Source organism: Vulpes vulpes, chromosome 7, assembly GCF_048418805.1.
Source record: "Vulpes vulpes isolate BD-2025 chromosome 7, VulVul3, whole genome shotgun sequence".
Classification (NCBI taxonomy): Eukaryota; Metazoa; Chordata; class Mammalia; order Carnivora; family Canidae; genus Vulpes; species Vulpes vulpes.
This window is the reverse complement of record NC_132786.1, coordinates 44,976,181-45,003,733: the sequence shown is the minus strand read 5'-3', so window position 1 is coordinate 45,003,733 and position 27,553 is coordinate 44,976,181. Positions and strand designations below refer to the sequence as shown.

Below are 27,553 nucleotides of genomic sequence, written 5' to 3'. Positions count from 1 at the left end.
TATCTGTGACTATTTCTTCATAGTTAATAGTAGCTTAAAAGTAGAAGCAACCACATGTCCATCAACTGAGAATGAATTACTAAAATGTGGTATGTCCACTCAATGGAATATTATTTGGCCATAAAAAGAAATGAAGTACCAAGATGTGCTACAATGTGGAGAAACCTTGACAATGTTACACTAAGCAAAAGAAGTCCGTCACAGAGGACACGCATTGTATGATTCCATTTATATAAAATGTCCAGAACAGAGAGACCTGTAGAGAAAGAAGGTGGACTGGTGGTTGCCTTGGGCCAAGAGGATGAGAGGAATTGTGGGTGACAGCTAATGGGTAGAGGATTTCATTTGGGGGTGATTAAAGTGTTCTAAAGATAGATTGTACTGATGGTTACATGACTCTGTAAATACACCAAACACCATTGAATCGTGCTGTGCACTTTCAGTGGATGAATTGTAAGGTCTATGAATTATATGTCAGTGAAGCTATTTTTAAAAGGAACATAAGGACACAATAAACATTAGAACAGGAAGCAGAAAGTATGATCAACAGCCCAAATCACTGAAAGTATCACCGATATTAAGAATAGGTAACTGTAGACATAGTCTATACTTGTGAGCCATATGAGAATTGAGAATTGGACATTATCCATTATGTAGGCACTCAGCCCCTGGCGGTTTTCAATGCTCCTTGGAGCCTCATCTCACCAAATATGGTGATTCATGACCTGGTTCACTTAATTTGATGTTTTCCTCGTTTCCGATCTGTGCCCTGGTCATAACCTCAACCTCCGACTGTCCCGTGCTTCTGATGGAAGTGCAGCTGTGGGATGGGTGTGGGCAGGGCAGCGGAGCAGGAGTCCCTCTCAGACACCAGGTCAGCAAATCAGTCCTGGAGATCAGTGATAAGACCCAGGTTACAGCTAGATCCCGTTCTAGTAGATTATAGGCAAAGGATTCTCTTCCTTTTCGGTAATCTGAAAGCAAAACACACTGGTAAGAATTTAAAAAAAAAAAAAAAACAAAAACAAAACAAACATCAACAACAAAGCTGTTCTGCTTACAGATTTTCACTTGAAAGAAACCAGAAGACCTCTGACTTTACTTTGTCTTCGGATTTGTGCTTTTCTCTCTGGCTGATCGCCCTGTAACCCCTCCCTTCTAACCTTGACTCTTTTCTGTCCTCTCCATTGTACCTTTCGTGTAAGTGAAGTGCAGCTGTTTGGAATTAATTTCCTTGTGACCAGAGGTGAATTAAAGAATGTCTGCATTTTAGCCAAATGGACTGAACACAGGATAAGGAAAGAAGGGCCAGGGCTTTACTGATTTGGGGTGCCCTTCTCCTGTCCTATTGTCCCAGATTTAAATAAAGCCAAACAGATTCACCTACTCATTCCAGGGCCAGCGATCCAAGTGTGTACTATGCCCCATGTAAACCTTCTGGGAAATGTAACAGCTGTTGAGGCAGGCATATTCCGGATTTAAAATGAATTAATCCAGAGGATTTGATTTGAAGGGTATATTTAGCTCTAAGCATGTTTACTGTCGGCGATAAGAAGTATGACGCTGATCCATTAAAGAAAACTGGCGTCTCATACAAGTGCCCTGTTCTTGTATTTGCTCATGCATACGTACACACACATCCTGTGAGTTTTAAACTGTCTGCTTAGAACAAAGTCTGTTGATTTTTGGTTCCTGCAGAGTGTTAGGCTTCCTTGGTAGCCAGGAGACGGACCCCATGCCTGCTATAGGTGGTGGGGAGCCGGGAAATGGGGCACTGCTGGGTTTGCTCTCAGGTTTAATTAAAAAGAGAAAGGATTAGGAGGCCACTCGGATCATTGCTGCCCTGAAAGCAAGACTGGCCCAAGGCACGCACGCTGCCTGTTGTGAGGAAAGCCTTCTGGATTGCTGGTTGACATTAAAATCTTGAGAGGCAGAGGCAGTGAGGTCCTCAGCATGTATTAAATATCTGCTCAAAAACAACTATACCCTTGAGGTCATATATTACTGCTGGGATTTGGTGCATTAAGAAGATAGGAAACAGTATTAATGCAGTAGATGTTGAATTGTAAAATGAGAGGGAAATAATTTTATCCCAGCCTTGTTGATGACTTCTTGTTATTTCATCCTGGGACTTTGCTCAGCTTGCAAAAATGGTCATTTAATTCTTACAATAATCCTGAAACTTGGGAGATGTTTTCTCTTTATGGCTAGGGCTGAGATTTGGAGAGGTCAAATAATTTGCCCAAGGTCACACAGTTCAGGACAGTGCCCACATGCCATCCAGGCTCATCTGACGCCAAAGCCTGTGTTCCTTCCACTCGACCATGGTGCTGTTCGCAGAAATCTCCAGGGGAGCCTTGTGTCCAAAGGAGGCTCAGGAGGGCTGCTTACCTCCAAGCACACACCCAGTGGAGCTGGAGACACAGAGCTGAAGGACCAGCCCCAAGCTCATCCAAAATCAGGCCAGGCCAGAGGAGCCAGCAGGGCTCTGAGCGGGACTCTGATGGCAGCACCTTGGGAAGAAGCACTGAGAGGTTCTGAGAAGGGGTGAGGCGAGGCTACCACCTGCCTTTTGTCCTTGCTCCTTCTCCAAAGACAGCTTCATGGCTATGGTTTCTAACTGCACCCTATAAGCACTTTTTTTTTTTAAGTTGCATGACAGGATGTTAGAAGTTTTTGTGTTTCTCTAGGATCAGTAGTTAGGTGGTTTCTACTCACCAAATCCTGTGAGGGGGGATCTGAAGAATCGGTTGTAAAGATTGGGGTGCCTGAAAGAGAGCGTGTCTGTCCCATCCTTGCTGATGGCCTCCATGGTGGCGAGCAAGGGGAAGGGCAATTGGAGAGCACAGCGTTCAGGGGCAGTGGAGCAGTCTTTCTGCCTTCTGTTTGGGAGTGCAAGGATGGAGGCATTTCCTGGGGGGTCAAGTACACACTGACTTAGGAAGTGCACAGGAATCATCTTGCTAGTGTCCCTCCAAAGCAGGCATGTCCCCTGGCACTTCCCAGCTGCGTGTGACTGTGGGGTGGTTGCTGGGGAGCGAAGCCGAGGGGACTGGAAGAGTCTCAAGCCAGGGGGTCTCCTATGTCAGCGACCTGTGTACCTTATATCTCCAAGAGCCCACACGCGTGCCCTAGGGGATGCCGCATTTGGACACTTGTCACCAAGAGGGCAGCGATGCCCAGTGAGTGTCACCAGGAAAGCAGTGACGTCATGCAGAGAGAACCAGTCTTGCCTGCTTTGTAGAGAGATGTTTAACACATATCCCTCCTCTGCACTTCCCCCGCTACACACACCCTCCCAAAGCAGTGCCTAGAAGAAAGAGGCACAGGAAGGGAGTGGGAGAGCAGACCCCTCACCTGTCCCCATAGCCTGTAATGAGGAAAAGAGAGAATTTTCCCTCATATAGGGGATTGCAATTTTAATGGAACTGCATGGTGATTTTCTCTGTTGAGCGTAACCCAAAAGCTATTCATTCTAAGATGTCCTCAGGGGTAGGAGAGGAGGCTTTCCCTAGCAGAGTTGTAGACAGTAGTAGCAAGAAAGCAAGCCTTCCCATATTTTCATGTTTATGCCACAAGTTAAGGTTCTTCATGTCACCAGTTACAGATGGAGGGAGGGAAAGGATCGTCATGTGACGCCCGCTGCTAGGCCGTGGCCCAGTCTTCCTCCTGCCAAGATAACTTTTGTTCTCATTTCCCAACGCCGTCAGATCGGCTCCTGTCATTATTCAGGTACAGGGTGTACTCTACTGAAACTTGAGACTGCAAGGCTCAGATAGTTGTAGTCTTTTGAGTGACCAAGCTGACCATTAAGTTGATATTAAGATTATCGTTGGCTAAGTTCTCATGGTTTAGCTGTCTCTCATTGATTTAGGGTCAGAGGAAGAATCTGATTGTGTTTCTTAACATTCTTGGGCTGTTCACCTCTCCACTTCAATATTCAGTCCTTTGTTTGGCCGGCCAGTCAGCCAGTCTTCACTGAGTCGTGCTGTGTGCCTCTTGGAGGGATTTGACCACAGACCAGCCCTGCAAGCTCCCCGTGGAGCCTACATCTTCTACTCTGGTCTAGTGGATCTTCTCTGCCATCAACACTAAATCTTAAAATTTTCAAATAAACCTGCTCAGAATCCTCCAGTTGCCCTCCACCACCGTGGGTAAAGTCTAACCTTCTGAATTGAGCCTCTCTGTAGAGGATGCTAAATGAGTTTTAGCTTCTCTTGCCTCTGCAACCATCCATGAACCATCTGCTCCCCGGTTGACTCACTGATCCCCCCCATCTGCCCCTTGATTTTGCCTCTTGCCTCTTCTGGAATGCCCTCCCCTTTGTCTCCGTTTTCCAGATGATTGAAGTCGATCTCAAGGCTTTTTGCTTTCATGAAATGTGACCCCCAAACCCCTAGGCCACGTGGGGCTGTTCTGGACTCGAACTCCTGCCACCATCATAGCCTCTGCCTATCACGCAGCAGCCCTGGCTGGTCGAGTCCATTGTGATCTGGTGCCGTGTGCTTTCCCTGCCACACTTAGAAGCTTATGGCTGCAGAGACAGTTTCATATTCATCTTTCTTTTCTGTTCAGCATCTGACACACATAGGTGTTTGTTAAGAGTTTGTGGAGAAATGAGTAGGTTCTTTTTGTTTCACTGAAGAGTTTTTCTGTGCCTAAAGATGTTGAGATTATCAGATAGTAGAGTGATCTTGGGTGAGAAAACAGGGCACTTTCTTTCCAGCCCTCCTAGCCATTTGTCTCTTGTGTTCCTCACACATAAACTGAAGCTGTAACACATTTACCTTCAGTGTTTTATTTCTTTGAGAGTTTTTCGAGCTGAGATGAATAGCTTTTCCGTCGGTCATGAGATGGAGTTCTCAGCCAAAGGCAAAGGGGCAAATTAGACTTACTCTAATACTGTTTGGTTCATACAAGGGACACTGTATCTGGAAATTTATAAAATAGGTCCAGGATAGCTTCTTGAATTTTTATTAATCACACAACCTATTTCCTGCTTTGAGGGTTAGGCATTTGCTACACCACCCTGATAGGTCTCCTGTGAAATCCACGGAAACCTTGACAAAGTACACTTTGGATGATAGATTAAATATTGCCATCTTCTGTTCATTATGAGAAGTACCATTGACTTTCAAGAAGCCATCTTGTGTTGCTCCTTGGCTTTGAAAGACTGTCAGCAAATTATCCCAGGTTGCAGGTACTCAACCTTTAAAGATGGGAACACAGAGTTCTCATTATACATTCAAATAATAATAATGTTATTTGGGGTTTTACTTATTATGCTGTTTAAAAAGAGTATCTTTGCAGTATGTGGTGAGTAGGCTTAACTTGAGTTATTCAAGATACAGAAGGAATATAAGGCTCATATTGCAAAAGGATTCTTGCAAGTATCCTATCAGTTGTTTTATTTTATAAAGCTTGTCATAAAGGATAGGCCAGCGGCTTTGGAAAATAATTATACAAAGAGATGATATTTTATAGCTGTAAGTTTCAAATGAATGATGTGTATAGGTAATTTTAGAAAACAATTTCCCCTTTAAATATGCAAAAATTTTATTTTTTTAAAAAATTTTTAAAGATTTATTTATTCATGATAGAGAGAGAGGCAGAGACACAGGAGGAGGGAGAAGTAGGTTCCATGCCGGGAGCCTCACATGGGACTCGATCCCGGGGCTCCAGGATCACGCCCTGGGCCAAAGGCAGGCGCTAAACCACCGAGCCACCCAGAGATCCCCTAAATATGCAAAAATTTTAAAGCGTAAACATAGGTTGTCTTCAAAATAACATCATTTTTGTATTTTTTTCCTTAAGCAAGGCCAAAGCCCTTCTCCTCATAGTGTGCCCAGGAGAAAGGTGACAGTAACTGGAAACAGTGTCTGGGGGCTGATGTAACCCAGCTGACATCACAGGAGCTAAGTCATGAGCAGAACTGCTATGGAGATGTCAGCCATCTGCTGGCCCCAGCTCTGAGCGGCACTGGCTTGCCCTCTGCTGTTTTATTTTTCACTTCTAATATGTGTTATGTCTATTATTTAAATTACAAACCTAATATATCTTGTTGGTAACAAAAAATATAAGAGCATCAAAAGTAGTATTGACTGTGACCCCTGGCCCTTGTCACCTCTGTTTTTTTGCTGTACCTGTGCCAGGTTGGTATAGGTGTTCATATGTTTTAATCCACTTAATCAAACATGTATAAACATAAATACATTATTTGTACCTTAATTTGTTTTACAAGAAATGAGATAATTGTATGAATATTATCCTGTAGGTTACTCTTTTCATTTAACACGTCATGGGCCAATTCCAAATCAGTCTGTGTGTGTCTCTGTCTCCGTGTCTATCTCTTTTTCTCTCAAATCCATGTCTTTTTGTCTCCGTAGAAGATCAGGGTAGGAATATGCCATAGATGAAGTATGGTATATTCTTAGGTTTTTGAGTCATTACTATGAGGAAGTTCTAATAAACATTCTTAGACATCTGTCTTTATGTGCTGGTACTTCTAAAGATCTGGGTGAAAGAATATTTATGTTTTTAACTTAGCTTAATTTTTTAAACTCCAGCTTTTTGCAAGTATTTGTTCCTATCCTCTCAGTATCACTGTAGGCCTGAGACTGATTTATTTCTTCTGGCGTTGAGTTCTTGGTGTCAGGATAATCCACCTGCTTTTTGTGGACAGAAGAGGAACATGGTCAGTGACTGGTGTTTCCTAGGATGAGACCACCTACTTAGCCAAACAGCAGGGATGGAATATTAGCAGTAATACATCCATCCCAGGAATGTACGTATTTCCCAGCAGAGGCCAAACTTGTCTCCTTCCTGGTTTTAGTTACATAGAACGAGGGCAAAAGTTTGCATTTAATAAATGTCTTCAAAGTCCATTGTCTTTAACCCAGTTTGCACTGGGAAACCCCCCACCATATACAAAATTGTGGTGATGAAAATGATCCCAAAGCCCTCCTAACAGGTGTCTAGACTGAAATAAAGGGCCTGGAGAAAATGGCTCTGGAGGTAGTTCTCCAGGCGCTCGTCATTTGAGTCAGTGATTCCTGCTCGAGGTTTAATTGGGGGATTCTTGTAGACAGATTAAAATCACATTGCCATTCCTGTAGGATAATGTGTTTATTGGCAATATAATACTGGAAGATATAATTGAACTTACGGAGCTTTGTATTGCCAGCTGCCTCTGCTAATATTCTTCTGCAAACCTACAGGTTACAATGTTTGGTTAAGTCAGGGCAACTTGGCTCTATCCCAGAATTCCATATTCAAATTTGGCATCTCTGACCGAACCCATGAAGAGGCATCTCCAGAAAGCTTTCCAGCTAAGAAAGTGTGCCTCACATCAACACATTTATGGTGTTGAATGTAAGCGTGAGTGCCTGGAATCACACAGCTCAGTAGAATGTTCCCATGATCTCAAACATGTTACATTTCTGCACATCATTTTGAATGCTATTATGGCTGTGGGTGAGCTGTATTGGTCATTTTATGCCCTGAATATCACTGGTGACTAACTCTGTTTTGCTGACCCCTGGCAGCTCAACGCCATGGCAAATCGTGCTGCAGGGAAAGGCTATGAGAATGAAGACAACTACTCCAATATCAAGTTTCAGTTTATCGGCATAGAGAACATCCATGTCATGAGGAGCAGTCTGCAAAAAATGCTGGAAGGTAAGTCATTTCCTTATGCACAGCATTAAAAAAAATACAGTGAAATATGGTAACGTCAAGTGGAATAAGATAGTCTTGTTTCTTACATTGTTTTTACAATAATGCTGTTTATATAGGTGGGATAAGTTGAGAATATCATATTGCAGGGACTCCTGAAACATTTAAGTCTTCCTCTTATTTTTTCTAAGTGTCATGGGGAAATGGTTTTTCACTTGGTTAGCAAAGCTACGCACTGTCCAGTGCTTAGTATCTAAGATAAAAGTGCACAGGAGTTTTTCTTTCTCCCTCATCATATTAGTTTGACCCACGTTCAAGGCTATTTGGAGATAAAGCAGTCCTACATTTAAAGCAGCAGCCAACTCTGTTCATGTGTGGAGATGAGGTGTATAAAATGAATCTGAGTGGCCGAATGGCCATTAGAAGGGAGAGTGTTGCAGGACCTGATACTCATTTCTCAAAAGCAGCAACACTGCGGTGCATCTGGGCTCAGATCACTTTCCCACGCGGCATCCCTGCCCCCCGGCCCCCAGCACCTTCCACCAGGGGACACATGCACACAGGCTTATGGGGGAGGAAACGACAAAGATGGATTATGTAAGGTATGATGGCCATTCTTGCGGCCAAACCAGCCATAAGCTGATTAGCAGAAATTCTGCATTTCAAGCAAAACCAGCCTCATTTACTGCTTATGCTCCACATGATTGTGAAGGCACTCGAGGAGGAATCTGCCACCACCATCCACGACTTCTGGCTCTAGTGGGAGCCACGGGGAAAGGGGGATGCAAAACCCTTGGCTTTGTGCATTGAGGTCCTCGAGAGGCTGTGAACGCTGTGCTTGTGCTGGCGGTGAAGGCCCTGGAAAGGGGGGGGGGGGCTGAGTGCGGGGACAGTGGGCTGTGAATAGGAAATGTGGGGGTGGGGGGGGGTAGGTGTGAGGGAGGACCAAGAAAATGCTGAATGACTTTTCCCGAGGAGGACACATTTGCTCTCGGTGTGCAGGTCTCTGCTTGACCAGGAGGACAGCGGGTAGTGAGAACCTGCCCGCAGGGCTTGAGGGCCTGGAAAGACCCGCTCCTGATTTCCGTTCCCCTTGCCAGACTCCCTGGGCCAGCTCCATCACTGTAAAACATGCAACCCAGCAGTTCCCCCCTTCCCTGGGCTTTGTTACCTGCCATAAAATGAGAGGCTTAGACTAATGATTTCTGCGGGTCCCTCCAGCTGTGTCAGGTCTGTGACTACAGTTTGAGGCCCCTGGTTGCGAATATTTGAGCCTTGGGTGTTTGAATGCTTAGGAGAAATCTCATCCTGTATCTGAAAAAAATCAGGGCCCCAGAGAATCTCCGTCTTATTTCCACATGAGAACTGCCATGTTTTATGCCACTGTGATACCTTGGGCATGGTTGTTTGAGATGCCCTTTTTTTTTTTTTTTTAGAGAGGGACACCTGGGTGGTTCAGTGGTTAAGCATCTGCCTTCCACCCAGGGCATGATCCTGGAGTTCCAGGATCCAGTCCCACATTGGGCTCCCTGCAGGGAGCTTGCTTCTCCCTCTCCCTATGTCTCTGCCTCTCTTTTTCTGTGTCTCATTAATAAGTAAACAAAAATCTTTTTAAAAAGAAAATATTTTATTTGAGAGAAAGAGAGAGAGCATGAGCAGGGGAAGAGGCAGAGGGATAGGGACAAACACACTCCCTGCTGAGTGGGGAGCCCCACAGAACCCTGAGATATGACCTGAACCCAAGTCAGACCCTTAACAGACTGAGCCACCCAGGCGCCCCGATTGTTTGACCTTCTTAAACTTGAGCTCACTTATGTTTGAGCTTCTTAAACATAAATAATCATTGACAGTTTGGCTGTCCCTGCCATCAGCTTTACTTTTTAGGTGTCAAAAAATTGGACTAGCTTTGCACTGTTATTAAAAGGATGGTCTAACATTAGTATGAAGGGTGTGCATCACTGTCAGAATCATTAAAAAACATGTAGTTGCTATGCTTCATGTTTTTCATTTAGTAATTTCATAAGCTGACTTTTGAGCCACATACATTTTCTTCAATGCAGAAAGTAGCTCTGAGGAGTTTTTGTACCCCATCACTCTGACCTTCGTTTCGGAATTAGCCTTTATTTGGTCTCTTATTAGGAACCATTTCTGCTTTGTCCTCCTACCTGTGGCCTGACTCTCTTCTCCTAAAGGATAGCAGACTGACCAAGTCCTAGAGGGCAGTCCCTGTTGCAGGAGGGATCACAGTAATTGGGCATCACTTTCCAGCTCACTGTCAGCGCAGTGAGCAAGGACAACCTTCTGGATACCTTTCAGGGAACTTGACCAATGTTTGACTATCTGTTTTTACCAAGTAAATTATAAACCACCAGTGGAGGCTCAGCTGATGAAGTGATGCAACCAGACCCACCTTCTAGGGCTTTTTCTGTTTCCAACAGCTGTCCTTGGCATCAAGAGAGATTGAAAGGTTCATGCTGCTGGTTACGTGGTAGGAAGAGGCATAGTGAACTTTTATTCATGGTTATTATTTTCTTGGATTTTTTTAACCACAGTTAATTAATATTATCAGAATGGATTTTGAAAAAAAAAGGAAAAAAGAATGGATTTTGAATGACAGAGAAGAAAAAATTGCTTGCATTCTGGCTCTGTGAGCAAGAGCTGCAGGATATTTCATCAGAAACTGATCTTGAGGACTAAGTTCACATCCGGTGTAGGTCCTTTTATAGAGCTCACTTAATTTTAACTTTGATTTATAAGTTTTGAAGCAAACTTTGTTGCTTTGTGGTATTTATATCTCCCAATGAGACAGAAATCATGCCTTCCAGTTATATAGCAATTTTGTAATTGTTTTCTATTTCCTTCTTTTTCAATCATATAATGTTTTTCCCTCAAATAATAAAATGGTGCCCTACATTTTCTCTTTTTTCTTTTTTGGAACGGTCAATAAGAAAGCCCACATTTCTTTGCCATGTGGACCCCTCTATATATGCTATTCACAACATGGCAGCTTATTTTTTCAAAGCATAACTCTCCAGTGCTACAGTCTAGCATATTACATTCCATATCCATCTATCTATCTATCTATCTATCTATTTCTTTACATAGGCCCCACACTCAGTGTGGAGCCCAACATGGGGCTTGAACTCACAACTTTGAGATCAAGACCTGAGCTATTGTCGAATCAGACACTTAACCAACTAAGCCACCCAGGTGCCCCATATTTTAAAATATTTTTATATTACATAATTAATTTAAAAGTTTTTAAAATATCCACTTCCCAGAATCTCATAACAAAGCAAGATTTGAGCCTAGTACCTCCTGTCACGTTAGAGCATTCCTCATTGATATGTGGATACAGCACTGGAGAGGCTCACAGATAACCACCCCACATTGTAATGGTGTTAGAACATCTACAGGGTGATTACTATGTACCAGACATTATTTTAATTCTCTCAGGTGTATTTATTCAAGTAGTCCTCATGGAAGTCTTGCTAGAGCTATTTTTAATATAGTCATTTTACAGATGAGGAAATGGAGGAAATACAGAAGCTAAGGAACTCGTGCCAGCTCATGACAGTAGGTGGTAGAACCAAGATTTTCACCTAACCAGTGTGGATCCAGATGCCACACTCTTAACCACTTGACTTTATGGCCTCTCTAGGTAGCAGGTTGGGTAGAAAGTGCCCTGGCCTAAGAGTCTGAAGATCTAGGTTTGGGTTCTTGCTTTATAAAAGTCTCTGAATAAAGGTGAATAAACCTCATTTCCGGTATTTGTAAAACAATGTGAACGATGTATCGTCTCTAACTTACAGATTTATTGAAAAGATTCCTTGCAAACTGTAAAGTGCTTTCTAATGTAAAGTGTATCATGCTTTCTCTTGGGAAGCAACACTGCACTTGGAAATAAGTACTGAATAAAATGGGTGAGTTAATGCGCTATGGATGAATTCGGGCAGCCAGACAAATATTTGATGGGTCCCAGGCTTTTTTTTTTGGTAACTTTTCTCAATTTCTTTATTCAAGAGACATGGAGTAAAACAGTGCAATTTCAGAGGTAGGGAAGTGCTTTCCTGGTGACATGGTCACTGTCCACTCAGCAAAAGTCCGTCAAAAATAATTTACAAAACCACCTGTCAGGCCTTGTAGATGTTTTCTCAGCAAATTACTTTACAGAGATAGAAACCTCAGCCTGATGGCAGGTCATATGGTAATGGGTCCAGAGCATAAGAAGAAAAGCCAGTGTCCATTGAGCGATTTGGGCAATACTACCGTGAAAAGCTGTTTGAAGGGGGCCAGAGTCAATGCAATTAAAAAGATGGAAATCTTTGTATTGGGCCCCGAAGTGTAACCACTTTTGTCTTTTCCCCCGGAATTGTGGGCATTGACAGTGGAGAACGTTTTGTGGCAAAATCAGATGGCCCCAGAGAGCATATCTGATTTGTACTCTGTGTGAAGGTTCTGAGGCCCATTATTCAAAACCTTCATTAGGTGTAGAAAGGACAGTTGAAAGCAGAGAATGTTGAGTACATCATGGGAGGCAGTGAGTATTATGGGTATCTGACTAACCACTCCGGTTGCCCTGCCAAGTTGCCTTGGGCACACCAAGGTCTAGAAAGGAGCAGTCCCTCACACACCCAGCTCTAAGAGGTCCATGAAACACTTCTCTCTGCTTAGAATTAGGGTTGTGGCTTTCAGTTCAAATGCCCCTTTTGTTGGATACCTTCTTGCTCACCTCCTGTCTTTATGAGGTGATGGCTACTTCTACCTGGAAGATATGGAGCAGCTCAACTCTTTATAGGTATTCAGATTTAAGTTCTTCATTTTAAAGTGTTTCCTATTATGCTGCATACAAGTTGTTGAAGTTCTACCACATATGAGCTAATAAAAGGCAACAGAAGTTCATCTTGTTTCCGTTCTCTGTGGTTTGACTTTTTACCACTATTAATTCCCTCAATTACTAACCTGTTAGATGAGACAGTCAAGGCCTGGCTGAAAATCTGGTTATTGTCCTTCAAAATTTAGCAATAAGGCATGAGTTTTCACGCAAAAAAAAAAAAAACCTTATTTCCCATTAAAGTAGAGCTAGATCGCTTCACATATAAGGCTTTACAAAGAGCATTCTGTATGACCAACAGACCTGTCCTGTCAGGCTTTACTAGTTATCAATTCATGGTCACTTGGAGGCAAGAAATGGATCATGAGCATGTACCTTGCTCTCTGTGGTGTTGTAAGAGGATGTAAAATGTGGCTGATAGAGTGCTGGGTGGTATCAGCTAATCTGGACCATAATATCCTAAGCACTAAGGCATGGAGGAAAGAGCCTGTGCCTTGGGGGTGTATGTGCAGCTCAATTATTTACTGGCTGTGTACTGGATGATGACTAAGTAAACTTCTTAAAGCCATCTTTCCAATCCTTGTATTGGGAGTAAATAATACCCTTAAGGGAGAGACTGTGGAGAAGCAAGCCCAGTACTAGCTGGGTCCTGAGCACCGTAGTTTGCTCAGACATTCATCTGTACGTCAAACAGATATTGAGAGTTTCCTACATGCTGGGCATTGGATGGAAAGATGTTTCATTCATTAATACAAAACAGAGTGCTAATTTTGTTGTAGGGTAAAAATCGTGGGCAGGGAGAAAAGATTATGCTCGCTTCTTACTGAGGGCTGTCCCTGGGTAAGTCAGGGGGTCCAGTGTTTTCACTGGATGTCCACGCCAAAGACTTTTTCTCTCTTGACATTATCAAGGAGAGGACAAGAGAAAACAAAGTGATTTAATGACAGACTAGGGACTGTTTTTATTCCTAATTATGCTTTCTCTTGACATTCACTGAGACATTTCAAAGATTAATTTCACCTTCAGAATTACTGCTTTATATTTTGTTAATCACAATGGCCAGTTTTTGTACAACTAGGACATTTACAAAAGGAATGCTTATAGAAGACAGTGCCTCCCATTGCAACTAAAGATAGACGTGACTCATTTGAGTGACAAGGCAAGCTGTTTTTCCATAAGGCTGAGGTTGAGATTTGGCAGTTCAGTATTTGCTTGTAGTGACGGTGAGGTTTGAGATTTGGTGAGAATGTTGGTTCTGGCAGCTTTCGCAGCTGGTATGATGAGTGTGGAATGAGTCTCCACCCGCTCCCTTCCCTGCCACTTCTGCTTCTTATTCACCATGTCCATCATCTGCTGTCACCATCCTCATTGTCCAGGAGCCCTGAGCCTTCTCTCCAGTGCCGACCGCTGGCCGATATCTTGCATCCACCCTGACTTCCTAGCCTCTCAGCATCTTCTCCCGGCCTAGACTTCTGTATTGCCATTTGCTCTCAGTTCCCTGAAAGTCTTTTCAGCCTTAACTTCAGCTAACTTCCTGCTCATCCTGGCTTAATTTGCAAGCTGACTTAATTATTCTCTGTTATTGGAAAAAATGTGGAAATTGGAGTCAAGGGAATGAGACTCCTATCACAGTGTACTTACTGGGCCACTGGCATCTGAACCTGTACCTCTTCGATAAGTTGAGAAAATCAGGCCTACTGTAGATGGGAGGTTGTGTCAGGTCATTGAGAGAAAACCACCAAACACCAAGCCTTGCATATAGTAGGTATAATATAAATGGGCACACACTTATTTATTTATTTGTTTGCCACAACTGGTATTTTTAGACAAATTCACATGCAAAGCTAATAAATGCTGAGGGCATTCTTTTGTGAACCTGCTGCTTGATTTCCTGTAGGCCAATGGTAATTAATATTACTGGAACACGTGTGTATACATGGATTTATACACACATTCATGTTTATTCGTAGCTGGACATACACATACTCATGCACGTGTGTGCTTGTGTACAGTGTTTTCTATGCTACAACTTAGGCAGTGCTAACAAAGATATAAAGAATTTAGGCTCGATTGCATCTTACTATATTATCAACAAATTCTTTAAAAGAAAGCAAGGCTGTACAAGCATGGGTTTCATAGAATTATTATATGGCAATTCCAGAAAATAACATCATGCACAAGACTGGAATTGTTCTAAAGAATAATCACTAATCTTGTTGGTATTCAGTGGAGATGCTAATATGCGAAACTCCCTAGTTAACGTAGTTCTCTAAGAGAGGGGCCATGTTGCTTGGCCTGGGTAGGGAAGTGCATACCACTAACATTGATAAATTGAATACAATTCACGCAGAGCTCAGAAGTTCATTCTGTGTCACCATGGTGGGCTCTAAGTAGATGGCAGACCATAAAACAGGCTTAACCAGACATTTCCATGTCACAGGCCATCGTTAAGTCTTCTTTAATGGGTTCACCTGCCAGGATGTTCAGTGAAGGGAAATTATCATCCTTTTACCAGTTCTTTGTTATTCTTTTTTTTTTTTTTTTTTTTACATTTTTACCAGTTCTTTGAAGATCGTCTCGTCGGACTTGGCATTTTGACTCCAAAACGGGAAAGGGACAAATCAAACCATCACCAGAACGCAGGAGGCTTTCCTGCTGGTAATTAAGGGAGTGCCATGAAATTTTCAACTTTAGGTCTTAGGAGACAAAAAAGAGCGATCCTGTGGGGTCCAAATGGAGACCACCTTTGCAGCCTCCCTGTTCCCCGCCCCAACTGTACACGGAGAAATGAGACTGGTGTTAGGAACTCTCTAAAGAAGATCACCCAAGGCTCTTTTTCTTCCAAATAGATTTCTTCTTCCTCTTATCTCTTATTTTCTTATGTCCTGTAATCATCTATCTTTTCTCTTTTTAGCGTTATCGATATGTGTTTAGGGGATATGGTTGCCCTTTTATGTAAAACAAATATTGTTAGACCTGGGCATTAAACTCCCAGCAAGTACTAAGTGCGATTCTCTGTGGCATATGCCTCTGATGTCAGCTGAAATGAACTTCGTTCAGCAAAATGGTTTGTAAATATTGGTTTGGGTTTGGCAACAAGAGTGAACAAATCGGTATTTCTGCCTTATCCTGAGTTTATCCAAACAAATCCACTAGTTTTATATTTAAAAATGCAGGCACGGATTGTTTGAGTCTCAAGTGTTCCCCCATCTGTCCCGTGTATTAATCATCTTCAGAGCTGTTTGCTCTGACCCGGCCGCTCAGCATTTGGCGCTCACACCCTCGCAGTGGTTACCTTGCTTGAAAACCTGGTGAGGTTATTCTACTTGACGTACACAGTTTTAGTGTTCCTGAAAACAGGAATGTTCAACGAGGAGCCATTCTCGGTGTGGGAAGAAAGGAGCTGGCCTGGCAGGAAATACAGCAGCTTGTCCCCTTGCTGAGTGAGCTAAACGGAGAGGGCAACACTGGAATGTTCTCTCTGGCAGTACATGTGAGGGCCTCGTTTCTGTGAGCTGTCTATGCCTCTCTTGCTTTTGGCACAGACCCATCTCCAGGTTAGCTGGAAAGCCTGGTGTCTTTATTTTTAAACTTGCTGTCATTTCCATGCCTTGTGGGAAGAGAAGGTGAAAAGGATCATTTGTTCTTGGGCTGAGCTTCAGAGTTTGGGTGCCAAGATATCCCTCAGGCTCCCTGGACCTTTTGAAGTAAACAGGAATGCCAACGAGCCCTAAGCCCTATAATAACAACCAGAAAGTTCGGCCTCTTTAGTGAAAAGGGGGGAGAAAAGAGTGTTTGCAAGGTAATGTTATCTGTGGAAGATTTAAAGGAATCAGTGGAGTCCTGAGACTCTACGTGGTGGAATGTGTGTATTTTAGGATTAAGTTGAACACTTTGGGTCATGGCCTGGGGTTAAACAGAAAGACCAAACAGCAGGCGCCCAGGGAGTGGTGGGAGGTCCCAGGCCATGCTGGAATTTCAGGCCTTCCCACCGGGCTGGGTGCACAGGCAGAGGCGAGCCTGTCCCCTGCAGGAACCGAGTGGTACTGCTGGGCAGTGTCACTTGGCGGGCAAGGCAGGCTTGCCCAATTTTAAACGGGAGGCTGTCGTCCTGCCTTTGCCTCAGAGTCCACAGTCTGTCTTCAAACTGGGTACACGCAGCTGAACTTGCGAGAAGACTTATGAGGTGCGCCCTGGCTAGCTGGCTTCACGGCATTGACTTTGATGTGTTCTCATTCCTAAAGCTGCTGCCCCTGGAACGCTCCTTGGCCTGGGCTGGAAGCCGCCTCTCCTTTGCCACCTCCCCCTTCTGGTTGCCTTTTTTGCCAACTTTACAAAAGACAGACACACCCTTTAACACATCCTCAGTCTTATGGTGTTTTATCCGAGAGTGCAGGAGAGAGTGCATCATTTCAAACATTATTGCAGGGGTGCACGTGCAGGAACGTTTGAAGACTGCTAATCAGGTTCATCTTCCTCGAGCCATCTAAATCGCTGCTGTCCCAGAGAACTGTAATGGAAGTCACGCGTGTAGACAATATTTGTAATTTTACATTTTCTAGTAGCCGTGTCAAAAAAAGGGAAGGGAAATGGGTGAATTAATTTTCATGCTACATTTGTATTTAACTCGATATGTCCCAGATATTATTTTTTTTTAAGATTTTATTCATTTATTCTTGAGAGATAGAGAGAGAGGCAGAGACACAGGCAGAGGGAGAAGCAGGCTCCGTGCAGGGAGCCTGACATAGGACTCGATCCCGGGTCTCCAGGATCACACCCTGGGCTGAAGGCGGCGCTAAACTGCTGAGCTACCTGGGCTGCCCTGTCCCAGATATTATCATTTCAACATGTAGTCACTACAAAAACTATTAGTGAGATATTTTTTTATTCTCTTTTTCATACTGTCTTTGACATTTGGGACACACTTTGCGCTCACAGCATGTCTCAGTTCAGACTTTGCTCCATTTCAGATGTTCAGCAGCCATGTGTGACTAGCAGCTGCTACACTGGATGGTACAGTTCTAAATGACAAAGTGTATAATCTTTAAGCTGATAGTATGTGGGAGGCAAGGAACATTTAGAGTGGTTCATGTTTAAATTATAAAAAATAATATAACTGAGATCGATAGACATTGCTTAAGAGCATGGACTTTGGAGTCAGACTGAATCCCAGCCTCACTGCTTATCAGCTGGTGACCTTGGACAAGTTATTTAACCTCTCCTTGCATTGGTTTCCACTTTTATAATAAAAAAATCACAATAATAAGAGTACCTTCTTCATATGATTGTTATGACTGTATATAAAGCACCTGGAGGAATGTCTAGCATCTGGTAAGCACTATTTAAGTTTTGCTATTATTATTAATAGTAGTAGTACCATTTCTAGTTAAAGCCACCAGGGTAGCCATGGTGTAGTAGCAGAAACTCTAGGCTTTGGTCAGAAGACTTGTGCTCTCCTTCCATTGATCACATTGTGTCCTAACCTTCCTAACACTCACTTTGAGGTCAGGTGTGAATGAGTCTGTACCTCCTACCTCTTAGGGCACCACACTAGATGAACAAATAATAAGGCATATTTCATAGCTACCATTTCTGAGCCTTCTATCTCCCAGCATAATATTTTCTCTCATATTACCCTTCAATTAACTCTTTGAGGAAAGTTTTTTATCCCCCTGGCACCCTGGAGGAAATCAAGGCTTGGTAACTAACCCCAAGTTGTGTGGCTAGGTGGAGACTGAGCTGGAATTTGAATGCTAGAAGGTTAGACTCTGAAACCCATGGCCTTGAGCAGGGCTGTTTAGCTGTTGCCCCTGCATACATCATGATTAATACTAAGATGCACAGATTAGTTCACATGAAATTAAAATCTAAGTGAAACCCGGAGGTTTTCCCATTTCCCCAAGATATCAGATTAAGTTAATATGAAACACTGTCTAATAAGAACACCTAGAAGTGCCAGACAAGTATAGCAAACATTTTTTTTCTTTTTTTTTTTTTAAGGTTTTATTTATTCATGGCAGACACACACAGAGAGAGAGGCAGAGACACAGGCAGAGGAAGAAACAGGGTCCATGCAGGGAGCTTGACATGGGACTCGATCCCCGGGTCTCCAGGATCACACCCCAGGCTGAAGGCAGCACTAAACCGCTGGGCCACAGGGGCTGCCCAGCAAACATTTTCTTAAATGAATACCGAACTTATAAGACAGAAGAGGAATAAGCCATCAGGTAATCAAGACCGTGGTGAGATACCACTGCACATCCACCAGGGAGGTGATAGTCAAAAGGGTAAGTTATAACAAGTGTTGGCCAGGAGCTGGGGACATTAGAACCCTCACACATTGCTGGGGGGAATGTAACATGGTGCAACCGCTGTGGGAGACAGTTTCTCTGGAAGCCTCTCAAGTGGTTAAACCATGTGACCCAGAGAGTCCACTCCCAGGTATGTCCCCACGAGAAATGAAGCATACTTCCACATAAAACTTGTACGTGAATGTTCATAGCATTATGCATCAGAGCCCAGAAGTAGAAATAACCCAAATGCCCATCAGCCGATGAGTGGATTAAAAAATGTGGCAAACCCATTCCGTGAAATATTTGGCCTTAAAAAGGAGCGAAGTACTTATATGCTACAACTTGTATGAACCTTGGGAACATTATGCTAAGTGGAAGGAGCCACTCACAATGAGCCAAATGTTGTATGATTCAGTTAGATGAAATATCTGGAATATGCGAATCTATACAGAAAGAAAGTAGATTAGTGGTTGCCTAGGGCTGGCAGGCAGGGAAAATGGGTGACTGCTAATGGGTTTCTTTTGCGGGTGATAACATCCTGGAATTGAATATGGTGATGGATACACAACTCTGTGAATATACTAAAAATCAACGAACACTTTGAGTGAGTGAATTGTACTATAAGTAAATTCTATCACAAAACGTTTAGAAAAGAAATACGAGGAACTCCCCACCCACCAGAAGGGAAGAGTTGGGGGAGGGGAGGGGGGGGACATTTCCTTCAGTGAAGGCTGAGAACTTCAGATTTTGTTTAGATTTGCTTTTCATTTTTCAAAAAGTGTTGTAATTATAGAGGGTTACAAAAAAAATCATATAATTCTATGTGTGTAACCAAAACAAGAGCCAAAGTGCCATCCTCTTCCCTAGCCATGCCCACTTCCATTCCTGCTTCTCAGGAAACCGCTTCCTCTTACCTTAGGCCTTGGCCTGCATGTTTCCAGTGTCACCTGAGTTCACTGCTGTTGCCTGATGTTTCCACTTTGGGTAGCGTCTGCCGACGTCCCTCTATGGAAGAGGAAGGATGGCTGACCTCTCACGTCCCTCATCTGCCTCAGAGAGTTAAATCACAATTTTGATTAGCTCCTTATTCAGTGTGTACAGTTTTGTTGTGTAATTATTCTCTTAGCTGAGGCTTTTTTTTTTTTTTTTATAAAAGTGCTCTGGTCCTGTTTCCTTTCTAGAACAACTGTCTTCCCTGACGTTAATAAAGTTAGGGAGTCTGCACTGCCCTACAGAGTTAAGCACGGGGAGTCTGCACTGCTTCATTTTTGCCTTCCAGATATCCTGCAGATACCTGCGGTGGATCCTTACCTGGGACCCTGGAAGGGGGACTGTGGGCATCCTGGCTGTGAGTTAGCCGAGGTGACCAACCATGCAGCCCCACCACGGTGGCTAACATCATGCTTTTCCCCAGCTGCTAGGAGCATGAACTCAAACACGTCAGGAAAGCGATGCATTTTGTGTTTTGTTGGTGGAGACTTCCATTCTTCTGCTCCAATTCAGTGATATGAAACCGAGGTTCAGATTACTGTTCTACTGTATCATATTCTTGGGGTGCTAATCCTGTACCTTTTCTCCTGTGTCTCTTTGCTCTTACCTGAGAATACTGTGCTCTGGTGTGTTGTAATTTTTTATACTTATCTTCAGTGAAGTTAACCTGTGCGATCCCACAAAATTATGCTAGTGTTGCTCTTGAGCAGTTGTTGGTTTGCTGCTGCCAGGGATCATGGGGCTGCTGCCCAGATATGGTAATTTCTCAACTAGGGAATCTCACATGTAAGGAAAAGATACCTTTGGATCCCAACCACATATCAAGACTAGACCTAGCATTTCAACATCTCAGGATAAAATTTAATTTTTTAATTTTTTTAAATTTTCTTAGGATAAATTTTTATTTTCCTCATGTGGAGCCCAGGCATCCTGGTCACCACCCTGCGTCCACAAGTGGATTTTTTTTTTTAATGGCTCAGTTTAATCCCCATTCCAACTCCGACTCACACAGACCCCACATTTGACCATGCCTTGCTGCCGGTTATATTTAGCGTACTGAGGCATGTATTCACCCGCTCCCTGCACCCCCACTAAAATGATAAGGAAGTGGTTAAAAAAAAAAGCAAAACACAGAAGAGTGAGACAGTGGGATAATGGGAAAGGATGTGGCAGCAACAAAAATGTCAACGCTGGAAAAGAGATGGATGAGTAATAACAGTGAGTGAACTGACGAGACAGAAGCTGAAATTTATGGTGGGGGTGTGAGAAACACCGAAGCAAGCCCGACAATCCCGCAGACCCTCCAAAAGCTCCAGAATGAAGCATGAGGTTCCTCTGAAACAGGTGAACTGATTGACTGTTCGTCCTTAGACCCCCAGCCTCCTCCCTCACCTGTGCTGCCCAGTGAAGGTTCTTACCTCACCTTCACGAGGGAGGATGAGTGATGAACTTTCTGGAAAAGTTGACTAGAGAGACTCTGGGCTCCCAGACAGCAGGCATAGCTGGAAGAGGGGGCAGGAAATACCAGGCCAAAAAGGAGGCAGTACGTAAACGAGAATGGAAGAAGATGCCCTATGGTTCACCTCCCAGACCTGCTCTGAGCACATGGACATCCGGTCTTACTGAGTCACTCAGACGTCTGAACATCCCTCCCTGGGGCCTGCAGCCATTCCAAGAGAACAGTTGCCAAACCTGAAGTTTGGGGGTTCAGGCCCCCCACTTCCCACACAGCAAAGCCCCACAGCTAAGAGACCTGCAAGTGCACCCAGCACTTACGTATAAATGGACAGAGGTCACCGGACACTTGGGGAAAGCCCACCATGGAAGACAGAGACAACACACGCACACACACACATAAGCACACACGCAAGCAAGGAAGCAAACATAATGAATCTAGAAAAAACCGATTCATCCAGACAGTAGAAGAAATGAAAACAAACAAAAAACTGGCATTAATCACCTTAGAGAAGTAACAGTGGCCCCACCGAAAGCACTGGCAGAAGCAGGTGTTGGGTAGGGTGTGGGAGGAGGGACTAATCCCACGCTGCTGGAGAGGATGCAGCAGCTCCTGGAGCAGTTTGGCGATTCCTGGTGGGATCCGCTGACCCAGCCCATTTCACTTATTGAAATGCATGCACAGGGAGACTCTCCACCCGGAGATTGTAGACAGATGTCTTTTGAAGCACTGTTTATAAATATTGAAAAAGAAGACATGACTACAGAAAAAAAAAAGAAAGAAAAATCTTGCCATTTACGATGACGTGGATAGAACTAGAGGGTATTATGCTGAGTGAAATAAGTCAATCAGAGAAAGACAATTATCAATCATGGTTTCATTCATAGGTGGAATTTAAGAAACAAGACAGAGGATCATAGAAGGGAGGAAAAATTAAAACAAGATGAAATCAGAGAGGGAGACAAACCTAAGAGACTCTTAATCATAGGAAACGAACTGAAGGTTGCTGGAGGGGAAGGTGGGTGGGAGAACGGGAGGTAACTGGGGGACAGACATTAAGGAGGGCATGTGATGTGATGAGCACCGAGTGTTATGTAAGACTGGTAAGACTGGTGAATTACCTCTACCTCTGAAACTAATAATATATGTTAATTGAATTTAAATAAAAAAAAAAAAACAACTAACAGCTGTAGGGGAATGGATACATAATCTGAGATATATTTAGAGTGGGGTGTTATGTGCTTGTGAAATGCGTGAAAACTAGTTATATAATATGGCTGTCTCAGAAATAAAATGTTGGATAAAAAGATCAAGTTGCCAAGGCTGGAAGTGGGAATGAGGATAATTAATAGTCATGAGGGCTAACTTATAACTCTTTGTTCTAGGGGCTGTTATTATCCTCATTTTATAGCCAAGGAAACTGAGGCACAGAGAGGCTAAATGTCCAAGATTACACAGCTAGTAAATAGTGAAGGGGCATAAACCTGCCTGGTAATGTTCATAGACTTCAAGCCGAAGAACATGGGACTTTATTTGTAACATTTTTTTTTCCTTTTTTTAAAGAGATCTGAAATAATTGTGGCCAGTCTGAGTGTCCATTATATTATTTTAAAATCTTTTATATGTTCAAATATTTCATAACACATTTTAATGACCAAGGAGACCATAACCTTGGAAATAGCCTACTGCTGAGTGCCCAGGGCGGCGGGGCTGACCCATAGAGCTCGGTTCTATCCATCAGTCTGTGTATTTTACACTGAGCTTCAGCAAAGCACCTTTCCCCGTCCTGTTCCGCACGTGCTTTATCATCGATACTGGCGGTGTGCTCTCCTGCAGGTGGTGATATGGGCCGGAGGGAACAGCACCGTAACCCCAGACAAAGGGACCGTGCTCGGGGGTCAGAGCAGGGCCAGAGAGAACTCAGTTCTTTAGCTGCTTATTAGGTCCCTGGAGAGCTGTGCTTCCAGCTGGGCAAGAGTATGAAATTTTGCCTAAACTACTTTATAATATGGTTAAGTAGAGCCTTTGCCGGGAATTTTGGTGTTATTTTCTTCATCATTGCTGTCATCTGTGACTCAGAATTTAATCACTTGTGTGTTTTCTTTCTTTCTTTTTTTTTTTTTTTTTTAATGTGGCTCTTAGATTGCGGGAAATGAGAGTGAACCTTCTCTTATGTGGCACATTTGAGGAAAGGACAGCTAACAAATATTGTAATTAAGTTACTCTCTATTCCAAATGTGCAATACTTTTTTTTTTTTTTTTTTTTTTTTAATATTTCACTTAGAAAGAAAGTACTTAAGCATGAGTTGGGAGAGGGAGAGGGACAACAGACTCCACAGGTTGAGCACAGAGCTGGACCGGTGGTGGTGGCGGCTCCATCTCATGACCCTGAGATGACTGCCTGAGCCTGAAACCAAGAATCCAACACTTAACCGAGTGGGCTACCCAGGCACGCCCGAGTGTGCAGTACTTTAAAAAATTAACACAGTTGAATCTGGGAGGTTGGAGTTGGAAGGACACTGAGATATGGTTTAGTACGCCTTCCCTATTTTAAACATGAAGAAACCAAGGCTCAGAAAGTTGAAATGACTTGTGCAAGACTCTGCAGCTGCGTACCGACAGCACTGGAGTGGGAGAAAGGGCTCCATGCTTCCTGCATGTGTCACTGCACCACAGAGTACAATAAAATGTACTTCAGCCAACAAACAGATATTTTCATGGAACAGTATTTGTCATTGATTGATTTAGAGGACTCCTTAAAACTACTTCATATGTATAAAACCCATACACTTTGGAATTGTAATATTTCTGATACATAGAACGTTAGCTCTGAAGCTTTTTTGTGCTTTACGTTAACTAAAAGTAAGCTCTGGAGCTGAAATTGCTTGTGATAATATAGAAGTATTGACACACCCGCCTTAGTTGTGTAAATACAGATATCATGATTCCAGCTGACCTTTCTTTTCAAGGGGAAACCTCCTACCTTGATGTTGGAGCAGCAGTTCAGAAGGACAGGATCTCATTTTTACTCCCAGTTGGTGGGGGTTGTTGGCAAGAGGAGTTGGAGCATTTCCTTTTGAGATGTTTCGGTTAGTTCTGTGTTTTCACAGTGGTCCTCAGCTGACGTGGTTGGGTGCTGCGGAGTTCGGAGTGGGCAGGCGCTGGGGTTCGTCACAAGAACTTTCCTCTGTAGCACGCTCATTCACGTACACCAGAGATAGTGGTCCACTGCCAATATCTTTGCTGGAAGGATAGATAGATCTTCTCTGCTGGACCTCTACGATGGTCACAGTCAATGATTTTCATTAATGTTGGGGTCTAAACTTTACAAGTATGATACTGCTGAACAAATGCAGCCTCCCCTTTGACCACAGAACGTAGAAGTGCCTTACTTCAAGTGGTTTAGGAGAATCAACTTCAGTAAGTATGGTCATTTATCATGATGTAATTTCTTCCAGGAAATACAACGAAGGAATCAGTAACAAACTGCCTGCAAATATGATCGTATGTAAAGTAAGAGCTTGCCATTATTTTGCTTTCATGACATGATTTATCTTGCAGTGTGTGAGCTTCAGTCTCCCTCCATGAGTGACTTTCTGTGGGGGCTGGAGAACTCTGGCTGGTTAAGGCACATTAAGGCCATCATGGATGCAGGAATCTTCATTGCAAAGGTACGTAGTAAGGGCAGAGCAGCTGGGGGACTCTGACTTCAGAACAGAGATCCCATTTGCTCCCAATCTGCTGTGGCCGCCCCCCTCCCCCCAAGTAAGCTGTGGCTCCCTGAGTGGGGAGCTGGCTTTGCAGACCACAATGCTTGGCCTCTTAACATGTGACTTTGCAAAAGAGAGGACAGTGCTCTGCTGATGGTATGCTAGCACAGCAGTAAATGATAAAACATTGTTTAGAGTGTTCTCTCTTTGGTTAGACTTGGTCCTAATTGGAGGAAAGAATTTTCTGTAGGAGAGTACATACATCCAAATGTGTGACGCCTCAGTGACCAAGGCCGGGCTTCCATCTTAGTAAACAGCAACTCCTTTGTCATGAGGGCAGGTCAGGTTTCCAAACCTGGTAGGCAGGTTCCCTTCTGCCACAGGAACAGCGTTGCTGCGACTTCCATGTAAGCAGGGAATGTGTTGTCTATTTTGTTTCTCGATGTTTTTTGTTGGTTGTTTGTTTTTATAAATCCCTCTCAGATTTATACCTAGAGACAGCCATGTCTTTTCTGAGGATGTGATATGCTCCCCTTTACGAGATAATTCATTTGTTTCCCAAGTATTTATTTAGTGCCAGTCACTTTTATAGGTGCTGAGCATGCAATGCTGAATAAACCAGATCAAGTCTCCTCTCTTACAGAGCTTGCATGGGACACAGAAAATGAATAAATAAAAATAAACAGAATTTCTGGTACTTCAAAGTGCTATGCTGCAATCTCTGCCATGTTGCCCAATTTACATTTCCTGCCAGGATACTCAGCTAAAAATTGTGTGTGCATTTGCAATAGCAAATAGAAATTCTTTTCTTTGAGACTTGCTGCTATAACTTTTACCTTGTTTTCTCTTCCTTCCCCCACCCCTGGATGCAGGACTTGACTCCTATCCTTTTATCTCTACTTTCATACTTGTACTTCTTATAATTTTTGTGTCTTTCCCTTTTTGGAAATGATTGAGACCAGTAGCAGCTGCAGAATTGCAGCATTGGAAAGCTCTTAAGGGAACCTGGAGGGGAGGGAAGGGTAGAAGGTGGGCCAGGACACGTTTGGGCAGGAAGCATGCTTTTGTTGTACCACATGTGCTTAGCTGCGGTGGTCTGGGGGCTAGCGCCTGGGTATGATAGGTTGGAAAAGTTTTGGTTGCCAGCACCAAACTACTCCTTGGGCTCTACCCTAATGGATGGGGCGTGAACACTAAATTAGCTGTCTGTTTTGTTTTGTTTTGTTTTGTTTTTTTTAACTCCTCTGTTTTCTTTTTGTAGGTATAAAACCAAAACTAATTCTGATGAGACATTTTTCCTTTCTGTAGCCATTCTTTCTGACTCTTTGCTGATTCTGTGTTTTTTAGGCAGTTTCAGAGGAAGGGGCAAGCGTGCTTGTTCACTGTTCAGATGGCTGGGACAGGACTGCCCAAGTGTGCTCAGTGGCCAGCCTCCTGCTGGACCCGCATTACCGGACCCTGAAGGGCTTTATGGTGAGTGTGGCTGCCAGGCCACTCGGCCCACACCGGGTCTCTAGCAGAGTGGACCTCTCTTTCGGCAACTATGGGCAACTTCTTTCTCTTCCCTTGTTATTTTTCTCATAGTAGATTAGCAAGATTAAAGGAGAAAAGGTTGGGGCTCAGTGGCTGAGTGTCTGCCTTTGGCTCAGAGCGTGATCCTGAGGGCTTGGGATAGAGTTCCGTATCGGTCTCCTCAGAGGGAAGCTGCTTCTCCCTCTGCCTATGTCTCTGCCTCTGTTTGTTTCTCATGAATGAATGAATGGATGAATGAATGAATAAATAAATGTAGAAAATTGGTCTTGGAATAAAAAAGTGAATTTCTGGGATGTTGGAACCAATTCAAACTGGTGCTGTTCAATGTGAATTTGGGGGCAAATACAGAATATATTCAATAGTTTATAAAATATAAAATAGCTTTATACATTATTTGCTCACAAATATCTTAAGCTTAAGGTAACATGTGAACATGTAGTAGAAAATACTTTCCAGGAAAAAATATTTGGAGAAAAAAAGTCTTCTGTATTGTACATGCAAAGTCCTTCAGAGGAAAACCTTTTTATTTACTATGATTTTTTAGATTGTCCTTCACAACTCTGGATGAGAGTATTGAAAGTTTGTTTCTGTGCTCTTTGTTGAAATTATGAGTACACCCTTTCCTAGATTTTCACCTTTTAGGTGTGCATCACGGGGTGACGTGTTACTTCCACCTGCAGAATCTGTGTAGTTGCTGGGATGGTGAATCTCTGGCTAGGCTGGAGCCCTGTTCTTAACATGATGGCAGGGGCTTCCTAGTGACTGGAAGATTACCTGGTTCTTGCCTCTGGCACCATGGTTTGGTAGAAAGTCCTTCAGTGGATCCTGAATCCGTGCTAGGGATAGATGCTGACAGAGGAGCCTGAATGGGATATCTCTACTACTAGATCTCCTTCATCAAGTAATACCCGCTGACACTCTAGGGACAAGAGAGAAAAGGCAGAGGCAGGTTTCCTTTATAGGCTTTTTCTTCTTTTTTTGTAAGTGTCAGGGAACTTCCAATTACCTGTGAGAGCACTGAGACTTCAGATTGATCTCTTAGCTTTAGACTCCTCCCCTCGAC

At 43.3% G+C, this 27,553-nt stretch overlaps 1 protein-coding gene across 3 annotated transcripts in view; it reads left to right on the top strand.

The window, feature by feature from the left end:
• Positions 1 to 27,553, top strand: part of MTMR7 (myotubularin related protein 7) — a 104,413-nt gene that overhangs the window by 65,941 nt on the left and 10,919 nt on the right. For all 3 annotated transcript variants that reach the window (XM_025984574.2, XM_072763623.1, XM_072763622.1), the window contains exons 7-9: positions 7,545 to 7,677; positions 24,809 to 24,918; positions 26,305 to 26,430. In XM_025984574.2, coding sequence (XP_025840359.1) covers positions 7,545 to 7,677; positions 24,809 to 24,918; positions 26,305 to 26,430 — 369 coding nt within the window. The remainder of the gene's footprint in view (positions 1 to 7,544; positions 7,678 to 24,808; positions 24,919 to 26,304; positions 26,431 to 27,553) is intronic.